Raw genomic sequence first — 12,750 nt, 5'->3', positions numbered from 1 at the left:
CATGTGAAATATTTGTTAAGATCATCCTCCAGAATCTCGGCGTCGTCTCCTGACCTAATTAGGCGTCTTATTTTAGTGTCGTCCGTAAACTTACTGACATCACTATTAATCCCATTGGTCCAAGTCGTTTATGTACGTAATGAACAATAAGGGACCCAAAATCGAGCCCTGGAGGAGCCCACTAGAAACACTCCACCACCTGGATTTTACACCATTTATGGTGACTCGCTGTTTTCTGTCACTAATCCAAGCTTTTGTCCATTCTAACACTTTTTCTCCAATGCCATGTTTTTTTTATTTTGTTTAGTAGTCTTTGGTGGGGCACCTTGTCGAACGCTTTGGCAAAAGTGAATGTAAATAACATCGTAACTATCATTGTTATCTGGCGCCTTATATACTTTAGTGGAAAAGGATAGAAGATTAGTCACACATGACTTACCCTTGGAGAAACCATGTTGTGAGTCACGAATTAATCTATGTCTCTCGATGTGTTCTCTGAGTCTGTTAACTATTACTGATTTAAGCATTTCATCTATAACTGTTGTCAAACTGATTGGCCTGTAGTTGCATACAGACGATTGATCTCCATTCTTAAAAACAGGAACAACGTTTGCCTGCCCCCAAGAAAACAGGAACAACCTTTGCCTGCCCTGGCGGTGTCACCGGAAGCATGCTGGTCTCGCATTCGCTTAGTTGAGGATTCGAGTCCCGCACTCCTCTCACATTCCTAGCAGTGACTCTTAGCTACCTGCCACAACAGTCCCTAAAGTAGTGCACGATAGGGCCAACGCGTCGGCCTCGTATAGAGCTACTCCTCAGCGCCCCCTGGCGTGTGCTACTCACCCTCTTTCTCTCCGTGGTAATGGCGCATCCCCCCACTGGATGAATGCAGAGGAGGCGTCTCACCAACCGTGGGACAGATTCGCGCGCATCAACCGAAAAGGTCAAGGAGCAGATTCAAAAGAGTCTTTTGTACAAAAAAGATAGATAATTTATTAGAGCATATTATCATCACGTGTCCGATAAATTAGGGTTCCTGTCGAAGTGTCGCTGGGATTCGAGAAGAACCTCGTACGTCAGGGTCCTCGGTGGCTTGTCGGTCAGCGTCGGGGAAAGGAGGTCCTCAGACGGGAACTCCGTAGAGGGTGGTGGGTGCGGTGTGAGGGGGAATGGGGAGAGGGGCGGGCTAGGCGAAGTGCTCCTCGCTCGAGTCGTGGCCCTCGATTGAGTCGTCCTCATCGCTGTGGCTCTCGAGCGACTCGAGTGAGTCCTCGAGTGAGTCTTCGAGTGAGTCAATACCCTCGATGGACTCGTGGGACTCGATCGAGTCGGGGACTGTCCTCACAGCGGGCTCCGGATAGCGGGCCTCGCCCTCGTAAGTCACCTCGGCCACATAGCCGGAGTCCCCGTCCACGTAGTAGGTGACCTTCTGCAGGCGCCCGTCGGGGAGGTGGACGAAGTAGGAGCCGTCGGTGCGGTCGCCGTCGCGGACCTCCTGGTGACCGAAGTTGTTGTAAGATTCATCGTCCCTGACGGCGTAGTTGAAGTCGTACTTGGCGGGGCCGTAGTCCTCCTCCACCACCACGGGGAGTTCGGGCGCCAGACGGAGCACCTCGAGGGACTCGTGGGACTCGTGGGAGTCGTCAGGAACGGAGTAGAGGTAGGTCGGCCTGGAGTCCGGGAGTGCCAGGCTCGGTGCCGCCAGGGCCAGGGTGAGGGCGAGTGTCACCTGAAAACGGAGGAGCATAAGTAAACAAATCCACAACTTGTTTAGAACCAGACTCGTTGCACATTCTTCTTCTCACAATAGCATCACAACTACGACTCTTGTTTCACATTTTTCGAAAGCAGAAACTCGGACGGTCAGTTCCTACCTTAAGTGTCATCGTTAAGGACTGAAAGGATAATGCTGTGCCCTCGGTCCTTGCTGCCTCCTATATATATGTGTTCCAGTAGAGTAGGACGGAGGGGAGGGTCAGTTTTTGTGGACTGTCCTCGCCGTGGCTATGGAGGGACCCGTCCTCGGTCGGTGTTCTCGTTGACCGTTGCCAAGTAAAAAATGTGTTCGTCGCATCTCTCTTCGTCCTCTTGACGAGCTTTTGAATAATGTTTCATCTTCAAGGTGGCGTCGTTTGACGTGGTCAGGTAACTGTCGACTGGGCTTCGTTTAGAAAAAGGGCGCATCTTTTAAGATCATATGGAAGAGTTTATCTTAAACTGGGACATTTTTCGATGAGGATGAGAATGAATTGTGAATACATCCACTCCTGTTGTACACCTTCGATTAAAGGACATAAATAAGCCTCCCGTTGCTCAGTAAATTACATCAGTCACTGTGGTCATCATTAGGAAAGGCTTCTGCATATCAAGGTTTAGTTTTCGGGCTTCGGAGTGGCGGCTAGGGTGTCAGGGAATGCGTCCAACCATTTAATATTGAAATGAACTTTAAAGAAAGGCAATGACCATTGACCCGATGCACGGCAGAAACTGAAAATTTCGAGAAGACTGACCATCGGGAAAAAAATAGACAAGTAAATAAACAAACAAATAATCGTGTCGTGAAGCATGATAAGACCGTAGTCAATGATTAATTGCAACGTTTGACATTTGATTCGGCCACTGCTTCCGGCACTGCACCTGTAGAGGAAGTGTCTGAGGCAAAGGTTTCCCACCTGGTGTCTCGGTGTACCCCATACTTATGTAACGCTGTTCCTTAACCTTCCCACAGATCGCTTCAACGTCGAAATAAATCAATAAGCATCCGTTTATTCCCGCTAGTTTTTGTGGCTCCGTTTGTGGCCACCTGTGGGTCTATGCGGAGCAAATGGATCACAAGTTGTGGACCACTAGTTTGGAGTTAGGGTTAAAGGGAGGAAGTCATGTTCTGCGTTCATATTCGACCTCCGAATTGGCAATTGGATGACTGCTGGACTCCCACTTGATCCGAAGAAGACCTGATCTCCACAGAAATGCAAGCAAAACAGGTCATCAGGAAAAATTATATCAATAAACATGGCGCAAGCATACGGGTATTCATGTATTACTGCTGCTACACGTCTAATAGACAAAGAAAATTTACATTTACACGTGTACATAGAAATAGAAACAAAGGTGCGAGCATGTACTCACATACACACACACAAACACACACACACACACTCTCTCACACACACACACACACACACACACACACACTCGTTAACAGTAGTGAAGAAAAACACAATGCTGGAGAAGACGGGAAAGCGGAAATTGTAAATATGAAAATAGCTGTTGAGGTGATGAGCTCAAGAGCCAGTTGGCGCTTAGGTGCGACCGATGTCACCTTCGCCCTATACACTTGGACTCTTGGACTGCTGGAAGTCGAACACAAACGTACGACTAAGAGAATTCAAGACTTGAACACTTCCACTCACACAATTTGCATACAGACTAAAGGTAAAAGAGATATTGCGGTGGCCTATGTCCCCTCAAAGACAAGATAATGGAGCGAGGCCTATACCAAAAGATATTGATACATAAGAACATAAGAATGAAGGAGACTGGAAGAGACCTTACCACCTGTCATTCCTATCCATAAAGTTATCTTATCTTAAAACAACCCATTGTATCAGCGCTCGCTACTCGCCTGAAGAGATGTAACAACATAACACTGATGGATAACTTCAACTGTTGGGAGGTGAAGTGGGAGGAACGGAAATCAAGAGATATTGAAGAATCGTGGGGAAAATGCACTGTTGAGTATATCAGCGAACATTGCAGTGATCCCATAAGTGAAAAAAGAAATTAAAGGACACACCAGCTGAGTTGGGATTATTGCAAACTAAAGAGCTGGATGAGACTGAATCCTTGATATACCTGCGTCTTATAGGGAAGAATGATCATATAGTTCTTGAATCCCATACCTGTAGAGAGTTCAGAAACCAGACTACGAGTCATACAGACAAGGAAAATACATCTTCGGATGAGCAATGTTCATAGAACTGAAGAAGATATTTGGTGAATTAGGAGATTTCAAAGAGACAAGAGAAATGAAGAAGATAAGTTATATATTAAATGGAATGCTTTTGGTCTGTCTTACGTTCTTCCTCTAATATCTAACCTCACCACCACCTCTACATTACTCCCCAATCAATGATACACAGACACACACACAAAAAAAGTACCTATCCACACTTCTTACATACCTGCCACCCTACCCCACCCCCAGCATCTACCTTCAACCTATTCATCAACAAAGATCGTTCACCCGATATACATTTCCCGCATAATCTTCCAATACGGAAAGATGAGCCCTTTTTCTTACCCTCCCCAACTCATTAACCCGTTATCAGCCTTACACACTGAAAGCCCCCGGCAACAAAGACTTACCCCCTCCTTCTACAACCCTTCTACATGACTCATACCCATAATTGCATTCCAATATTCTGAATACTAATGCACTCGGTACTACCCAAACTCCCGCAGTCATCTCCCACTTTCTTACTTCCTCAATACACTCTTAGATCTCAGCATGATATTGTCCTCAGGGAGAGAAGTACTGATGAATTATGGGTGACGAAAAATAGGAAAATACATTCAGTGGTATTCTTATTTTTTTAGAATACCACCTTAAGATTCTTACGGTGGTATTCTTAAAAAAAAATCCTTATAAAAACATTTCCCTTCCAAGGATTTATATAAAATTGGTGTTATTCTTAGAAAAAAAATCCTTATATGAATCTTTCCCTTCCAAGGATTTATGTAAGATTTATAAGGAAAGAATGTTTTTAAGAATACCACCGATTGCCCTTTTGCAAGGCAGGGGTAGATTGACAGACTATGCATATCTACTTATTTTAACAATTCTTTGATTTGATACATTATATGAAAACCTGTAGACCCAAGGAAGGACCCAAGATATGGGACTTCCTGAGCATGATAACCGAGTTGCTTTTTTTGTTTTTGTTTTTTGTTTTTTATACGGTGACGAGTGGAGTGCCACAGGGTTCATTGATAATATCAGTCTTTTTTTTATAACTGACTTTGAAGGAGACATGTTTGTAGGCAATGATTAAATGGCCAAAGCAAAAAGACTAAAGGAACGTATCTGTAGATAAGGCTTAAGTGAAAAAGAAATAATTAAAAAAAAGAAAATGTTGTGTCTTACAGGAAGGCTCAGATTTTGGACTGCAGTTTACTAGTGCTACCATCCTTATGAACAATCTCGCGCCCCTAAAGCCAAGAAAGACACACATCATAGCCAACAAATGTAGTGATGGAAATGGAAAGTGATGGGAAATGTAACTGAAATAGTGTTAATAAGTCTTGGATGCAAATTTCTGAGACGAAACTCAGATTCAGTTGTGACATGATAATAACATTGAAATGATGAGCATGGTGAGGGAACACCAAAACGAAGTGGATGATAAAAATGAGATAGAATATGAAACTAACAGATTATAGTGTTAAATGGAACTTAGCATAACAACCAAATGAATATAGAAGTCGTATGAGACAGTTAATACGAGATTTTATGTCGAATGACACACACACACATACACCCGGAACTGCCACTACGGTGGTCCGGGTTCGAATTCCGCCCAGGGCTGAAATAATTTTAGTATCATTGCGCTGCGAGTCGTTACTCCAACTCTCGTGGGCGGGGAGTTTTGTGTGTGTGTGTGTGTGTGTGTGTGTGTGTGTGTGTGTGTGTGTGTGTGTGTGTGTGTGTGTGTGTGTGTGTGCGTGCGTGCGTGTAAGGTCACAGCATTGCCCATAGATCGGTCATATAAAATTATGAACCCTGATCTTTCTTCTGGGAGGAAAATAGCTGTCGATCATGAGCCCAACACGTGGTCCAAGATCATGATGAATCACATGCACACACACACACACACACACACACACACACACACACACACACACACACACACACACAAATATATATATATATATATATATATATATATATATATATGTACATATATATATATATATATATATATATATATATACATATATATATGTATATATATATATATATGTATATATATAATATATGTATATACATATATATATATATATATATATATACATACACAGTATATGAATATACAATTGTGTTTGTGTATCCATCTATATAGATAAGACCTTATACCGCCATGGTTCAATAAGACAAATGTAGTAAGTTCAAAAGACATTCTGAATGAGTAAACACAAGTGCATGACTATGCACTGACATAAATGACGATATCTAAGATCGGGGAAACACGGGGAGCCCTAAAATTGGTTTCTCTATGGACCGATGTGCTCTGGATACATATGAACACATGAGTGAAAGAGACTGCAAGAGATCATAAGGCCTAGACTAGGCAGTTCCGTGTCCATTACCACCTATCATCCCCATTCATAAAGTCATCTAACCTTCTATTAAAACAGCTAATAGTTTTAGCGCTCACTACATATCACTAAGTCTATTCCATTCGTTAAACATTCTATTAACAATCCAGTTCTTCCCTAGTTTCTTCTTTAGTCTAAGTTTGTCCAGTTTAAATCCATTACTGCGATTCCTGCCTGTTGTCTTAATATGATGACCTTGTGTGCATCACCCTTAAAGCCTTTGTTACACTTAAACACCTCTATTAGATCACCCCGCACTCTGCGTCTTTCCAGAGAGTGTAAGTTAAGGTGCTTAAGCCTCTCTTCGTAAGGTGAATTTCTGAGCCCATGTACCATTTTGGTCATCATTCTCTGTACAGATTCTAGTGAATTGATGTCTGTTCTATAAGACGAAAGACCAAAGTTGTACCGCATAGTCAAGGATGGGTCTAACTAACACTAGATAGAGTTTGATCATTTCCTTAGTACTTCTATCCGTAACCATCCTAGCAATGAAACCTAATGCTCTGTTATCTCTGTTCCTGGCGCTAATGCACTGTTTCCTGGATTTAAAGTCAGAACTTACTAGAACTCCCAAGTCTTTCTCGCACTCAGTTTTCTCTAAAAATGTGTTATCTAAGCCATAACTATCTTCGGGGTTGTGAAGCCCTACGTTTAACACGCTGAACTTTGAGATGTTGAAGTTCAATTTCCATTTCAGCGACCATGTGAAAATTCTGTTAAGATCGTCCCGCAGAATCTCTGCGTCTTCTCCTGACCTAATTTGTAGTCCTATTTTAATGTCGTCCGCAAACTTATTAACATCACTATTAATCCCATTGTCCAAGTCATTTATGTACATAATGAACAATAAGGGACCCAAAATCGAGCCCTGGAGGACCCTACTAGAAACACTCCCTTAGCTGGGTTTTACACCATTTATGGTGACTCGCTGTTTTCTGTCACTAATCCAAGCTTTTGTCCATTCTAACACTTTTTCTCCAATGCCATGGTTTTTTATTTTGTTTAGTAGTCTTTGATGGGGCACCTTGTCGAACGCTTTTGCAAAAGTGAATGTAAATAACATCGTAACTATCATTGTTATCTGGCGCCTTATATACTTTAGTGGAAAAGGATAGAAGATTAGTCTCACATGACTTACCCTTGTAGAAACCATGTTGTGAGTCACGAATTAATCTATGTCTCTCGATGTGTTCTCTGAGTCTGTTAACTATTACTGATTTAAGCATTTTATCTATAACTGTTATCAAGCTGATTGGCCTGTAGTTGCATACAGACGATTGATCTCCCTTCTTAAAAACAGGAACAACGTTTGCCTGCCCCCAAGAAAACAGGAACAACCTTTGCCTGCCCTGGTGGCGTCACCGGAAGCATGCTGGTCTCGCATTCGCTTAGTTGAGGATTCGAGTCCCGCACTCCTCTCACATTCCTAGCAGTGACTCTTAGCTACCTGCCACAACAGTCCCTAAAGTGCACGATAGTGCCAACGTGTCGGCTTCGGATAGAGCTACTCCTCAGCGCCCCCTGGCGTCCCCCCCAACACTGGATGAATGCAGAGGAGGCGTCTGACCAACCGTGGGACAGATTCGCGCGCATCAACCGAAAAGGTCAAGGAGCAGATTCAAAAGAGTCTTTTGTACAAAAAAGATAGATAATTTATTAGAGCATATTATCATCACGTGTCCGATAAATTAGGGTTCCTGTCGAAGTGTCGCTGGGATTCGAGAAGAACCTCGTACGTCAGGGTCCTCGGTGGCTTGTCGGTCAGCGTCGGGGAAAGGAGGTCCTCAGACGGGAACTCCGTAGAGGGTGGTGGGTGCGGTGTGAGGGGGAATGGGGAGAGGGGCGGGCTAGGCGAAGTGCTCCTCGCTCGAGTCGTGGCCCTCGATTGAGTCGTCCTCATCGCTGTGGCTCTCGAGCGACTCGAGTGAGTCCTCGAGTGAGTCTTCGAGTGAGTCAAGACCCTCGATGGACTCGTGGGACTCGATCGAGTCGGGGACTGTCCTCACAGCGGGCTCCGGATAGCGGGCCTCGCCCTCGTAAGTCACCTCGGCCACGTAGCCGGAGTCCCCGTCCACGTAGTAGGTGACCTTCTGCAGGCGCCCGTCGGGGAGGTGGACGAAGTAGGAGCCGTCGGTGCGGTCGCCGTCGCGGACCTCCTGGTGACCGAAGTTGTTGTAGGATTCATCGTCCCTGACGGCGTAGTTGAAGTCGTACTTGGCGGGGCCGTAGTCCTCCTCCACCACCACGGGGAGTTCGGGCGCCAGACGGAGCACCTCGAGGGACTCGTGGGACTCGTGGGAGTCGTCAGGAACGGAGTAGAGGTAGGTCGGCCTGGAGTCCGGGAGTGCCAGGCTCGGTGCCGCCAGGGCCAGGGTGAGGGCGAGTGCCACCTGAAAACGGAGGAGCATAAGTAAACAAATCCACAACTTGTTTAGAACCAGACTCGTTGCACATTCTTCTTCTCACAATAGTATCACAACTACGACTCTTGTTTCATATTTTTCGAAAGCAGAAACTCGGACGGTCAGTTCCTACCTTAAGTGTCATCGTTAAGGACTGAAAGGATAATGCTGTGCCCTCGGTCCTTGCTGCCTCCTATATATATGTGTTCCAGTAGAGTAGGACGGACGGGAGGGTCAGTTTTTGTGGACTGTCCTCGCCGTGTTATGGAGGGACCCGTCCTCGGTCGGTGTTCTCGTTGACCGTTGCCAAGTAAAAAATGTGTTCGTCGCATCTCTCTTCGTCCTCTTGACGAGCTTTTGAATAATGTTTCATCTTCAAGGTGGCGTCGTTTGACGTGGTCAGGTAACCGTCGACTGGGCTTCGTTTAGAAAAAGGGCGCATCTTTTAAGATCATATGGAAGAGTATATCTTAAACTGGGAAATTTTTCGATGAGGATGAGAATGAATTGTGAATACATCCACTCCTGTTGTACACCTTCGATTAAAGGACATAAATAAGCCTCCCGTTGCTCAGCAAATTAAATCAGTCACTGTGGTCATCATTAGGAAAGGCTTCTGCATATCAAGGTTTAGTTTTCGGGCTTCGGAGTGGCGGCTAGGGTGTCAGGGAATTCGTCCAACCATTTAATATTGAAATGAACTTTAAAGAAAGGCAATGACCATTGACCCGATGCACGGCAGAAACTGAAAATTTCGAGAAGACTGACCAGCGGAAAAAAAATAGACAAGTAAATAAACAAACAAATAATCGTGTCGTAGTCAATGATTAATTGCAACGTTTGACATTTGATTCGGCCACTGCTTCCGGCACTGCACCTGTAGAGGAAGTGTCTGAGGCAAAGGTTTCCCACCTGGTGTCTCGGTGTACCCCATACTTATGTAACGCTGTTCCTTAACCTTCCCAGAGATCGCTTCAACGTCGAAATAAATCAATAAGCTTCCGTTTATTCCCGCTAGTTTTTGTGGCTCCGTTTGTGGCCACCTGTGGGTCTATGCGGAGCAAATGGATCACAAGTTGTGGACCACTGGTTTGGAGTTAGGGTTAAAGAGAGGAAGTCATGTTCTGCGTTCATATTCGACCTCCGAATTGGCAATTGGATGACTGCTGGACTCCCACTTGATCCGAAGAAGACCTGATCTCCACAGAAATGCAAGCAAAACACGTCATCAGGAAAAATTATATCAATAAACATGGCGCAAGCATACGGGTATTCATGTATTACTGCTGCTACACGTCTAATAGACAAAGAAAATTTACATTTACACGTGTACATAGAAATAGAAACAAAGGTGCGAGCATGTACTCACATACACACACACAAACACACATACACACACACACACACACACACACACACACACACACACACACACACACACACACACACACTCGTTAACAGTAGTGAAGAAAAACACAATGCTGGAGAAGACGGGAAAGCGGAAATTGTAAATATGAAAATAGCTGTTGAGGTGGTGAGATCAAGAGCCAGTTGGCGCTTAGGTGCGACCGATGTCACCTTCGCCCTATACTCTTGGACTGTTGGACTGCTGGAAGTCGAACACAAACGTACGACTAAGAGAATTCAAGACTTGAACACTTCCACTCACACAATTTGCATACAGACTAAAGGTAAAAGAGATATTGCGGTGGCCTATGTCCCCTCAAAGACAAGATAATGGAGCGAGGCCTATACCAAAAGATATTGATACATAAGAACATAAGAATGAAGGAGACTGGAAGAGACCTTACCACCTGTCATTCCTATCCATAAAGTTATCTTATCTTAAAACAACCCATTGTATCAGCGCTCGCTACTCGCCTGAGGAGATGTAACAACATAACACTGATGGATAACTTCAACTGTTGGGAGGTGAAGTGGGAGGAACGGAAATCAAGAGATATTGAAGAATCGTGGGGAAAATGCACTCTTGAGTATATCAGCGAACATTGTAGTGATCCCATAAGTGAAAAAAGAAATTAAAGGACACACCAGCTGAGTTGGGATTATTGCAAACTAAAGAGCTGGATGAGACTGAATCCTTGATATACCTGCGTCTTAGAGGGAAGAATGATCATATAGTTCTTGAATCCCATACCTGTAGAGAGTTCAGAAACCAGACTACGAGTCATACAGACAAGGAAAATACATCTTCGGATGAGCCATATTCATAGAACCGAAGAAGATATTTGGTGAATTAGGAGATTTCAAAGAGACAAGAGAAATGAAGAAGATAAGTTATATATTAAATGGAATGCTTTTGGTCTGTCTTACGTTCTTCCTCTAATATCTAACCCCACCACCACCTCAACATTACTCCCCAATCAATGATACACAGACACACACACAAAAAAGTACCTATCCACACTTCTTACATACCTGCCACCCCACCCCACCCCCAGCGTCTACCTTCAACCTATTCATCAACAAAGATCGTTCACCCGATATACATTTCCCGCATAATCTTCCAATACGGAAAGATGAGCCCTTTTTCTTACCCTCCCCAACTCATTAACCCGTTATCAGCCTTACACACTGAAAGCCCCCGGCAACAAAGACTTACCCCCTCCTTCTACAACCCTTCTACATGACTCATGCCCATAATTGCATTCCAATATTCTGAATACTAATGCACTCGGTACTACCCAAACTCCCGCAGTCATCTCCCACTTTCTTACTTCCTCAATACACCCTTAGATCTCAGCATGATATTGTCCTCAGGGAGAGAAGTACTGATGAATTATGGGTGACGAAAAATAGGAAAATACATTCAGTGGTATTCTTTTTTTTTCTTTCTTTTTTTTAGAATACCAGCTTAAGATTCTTACGGTGATATTCTTAAAAAAAATCCTTATAAAAATATTTCACTTCCAAGGATTTATATAAAATTGGCGTTATTCTTAGATAAAAAATTATTTCTTTATATGAATCTTTCCCTTCCAAGGATTTATGTAAGATTTATAAGGAAAGAATGTTTTTAAGAATACCACCGATTGCCCTTTTGCAAGGCAGGGGTAGATTGACAGACTATGCATATCTACTTATTTTAAAAATTCTTTGATTTGATACATTATATGAAAACCTGTAGACCCAAGGAAGGACCCAAGATATGGGACTTCCTGAGCATGATAACCGAGTTTTTTGTTTTTTTTTTTCTTTCTTTATACGGTGACGAGTGGAGTGCCACAGGGTTCATTGATAATATCAGTCTTTTTTTTATAACTGACTTTGAAGGAGACATGTTTATAGGCAATGATTAAATGGCCAAAGCAAAAAGACTAAAGGAACGTATCTGTAGATAAGGCTTAAGTGAAAAAGAAACAATTAAAAAAAAGAAAATGTTGTGTCTTACAGGAAGGCTCAGATTTTGGACTGCAGTTTACTAGTGCTACCATCCTTATGAACAATCTCGCGCCCCTAAAGCCAAGAAAGACACACATCATAGCCAACAAATGTAGTGATGGAAATGGAAAGTGATGGGAAATGTAACTGAAATAGTGTTAATAAGTCTTGGATGCAAATTTCTGAGACGAGACTCAGATTCAGTTGTGACATGATAGTAACATTGAAATGATGAGCATGGTGAGGGAACACCAAAACGAAGTGGATGATAAAAATGAGATAGAATATGAAACTAACAGATTATAGTGTTAAATGGAACTTAGCATAACAACCAAATGAATATAGAAGTCGGATGAGACAGTTAATACGAGATTTTATGTCGAATGACACACACACACATACACCCGGAACTGCCACTACGGTGGTCCGGGTTCGAATTCTGCCCAGGGCTGAAATAATTTTAGTATCATTGCGCTGCGAATCGTTGCTCCAACTCTCGTGGGCGGGGAGTTTTGTGTGTGTGTGTGTGTGTGTGTGTGTGTGTGTGTGTGTGTGTGTGTGTGTG

General features: G+C 43.5%; 2 protein-coding genes across 2 annotated transcripts; both read right to left on the bottom strand.

Annotated features, from left to right (window-relative positions):
* Nucleotides 1-1,178: 1,178 nt before the first annotated feature.
* Nucleotides 1,179-1,886, bottom strand: LOC143037079 (uncharacterized). Its single transcript, XM_076205190.1, has 2 exons — nt 1,875-1,886; nt 1,179-1,729 (listed from the first exon to the last, which is right to left on the bottom strand). The coding sequence occupies exons 1-2, from the start codon at nt 1,884-1,886 to the stop codon at nt 1,187-1,189; spliced, it is 555 nt and encodes a 184-aa protein (XP_076061305.1). The 3' UTR covers nt 1,179-1,186.
* A 6,342-nt stretch (nt 1,887-8,228) lies between these two features.
* On the bottom strand, nt 8,229-8,821 carry LOC143037078 (uncharacterized). Its single transcript, XM_076205189.1, has one exon. It carries the CDS (start codon nt 8,787-8,789, stop codon nt 8,229-8,231), a length of 561 nt encoding a protein of 186 aa, XP_076061304.1. The 5' UTR covers nt 8,790-8,821.
* Nucleotides 8,822-12,750: the final 3,929 nt, after the last annotated feature.

Source organism: Oratosquilla oratoria, chromosome 21, assembly GCF_046742065.1.
Source record: "Oratosquilla oratoria isolate Oo_2021 chromosome 21, ASM4674206v1, whole genome shotgun sequence".
NCBI lineage: Eukaryota > Metazoa > Arthropoda > Malacostraca > Stomatopoda > Squillidae > Oratosquilla > Oratosquilla oratoria.
The sequence above is the reverse complement of the archived record's forward strand: the minus strand, read 5'-3'. Positions and strand labels throughout refer to the sequence as shown.

Coding starts and splice junctions, on each gene's coding strand:
- LOC143037078 (XM_076205189.1), bottom strand. CDS start 8,789: ATGCTCCTCCGTTTTCAGGTGGCACTCGCCCTCACCCTGGCCCTGGCG.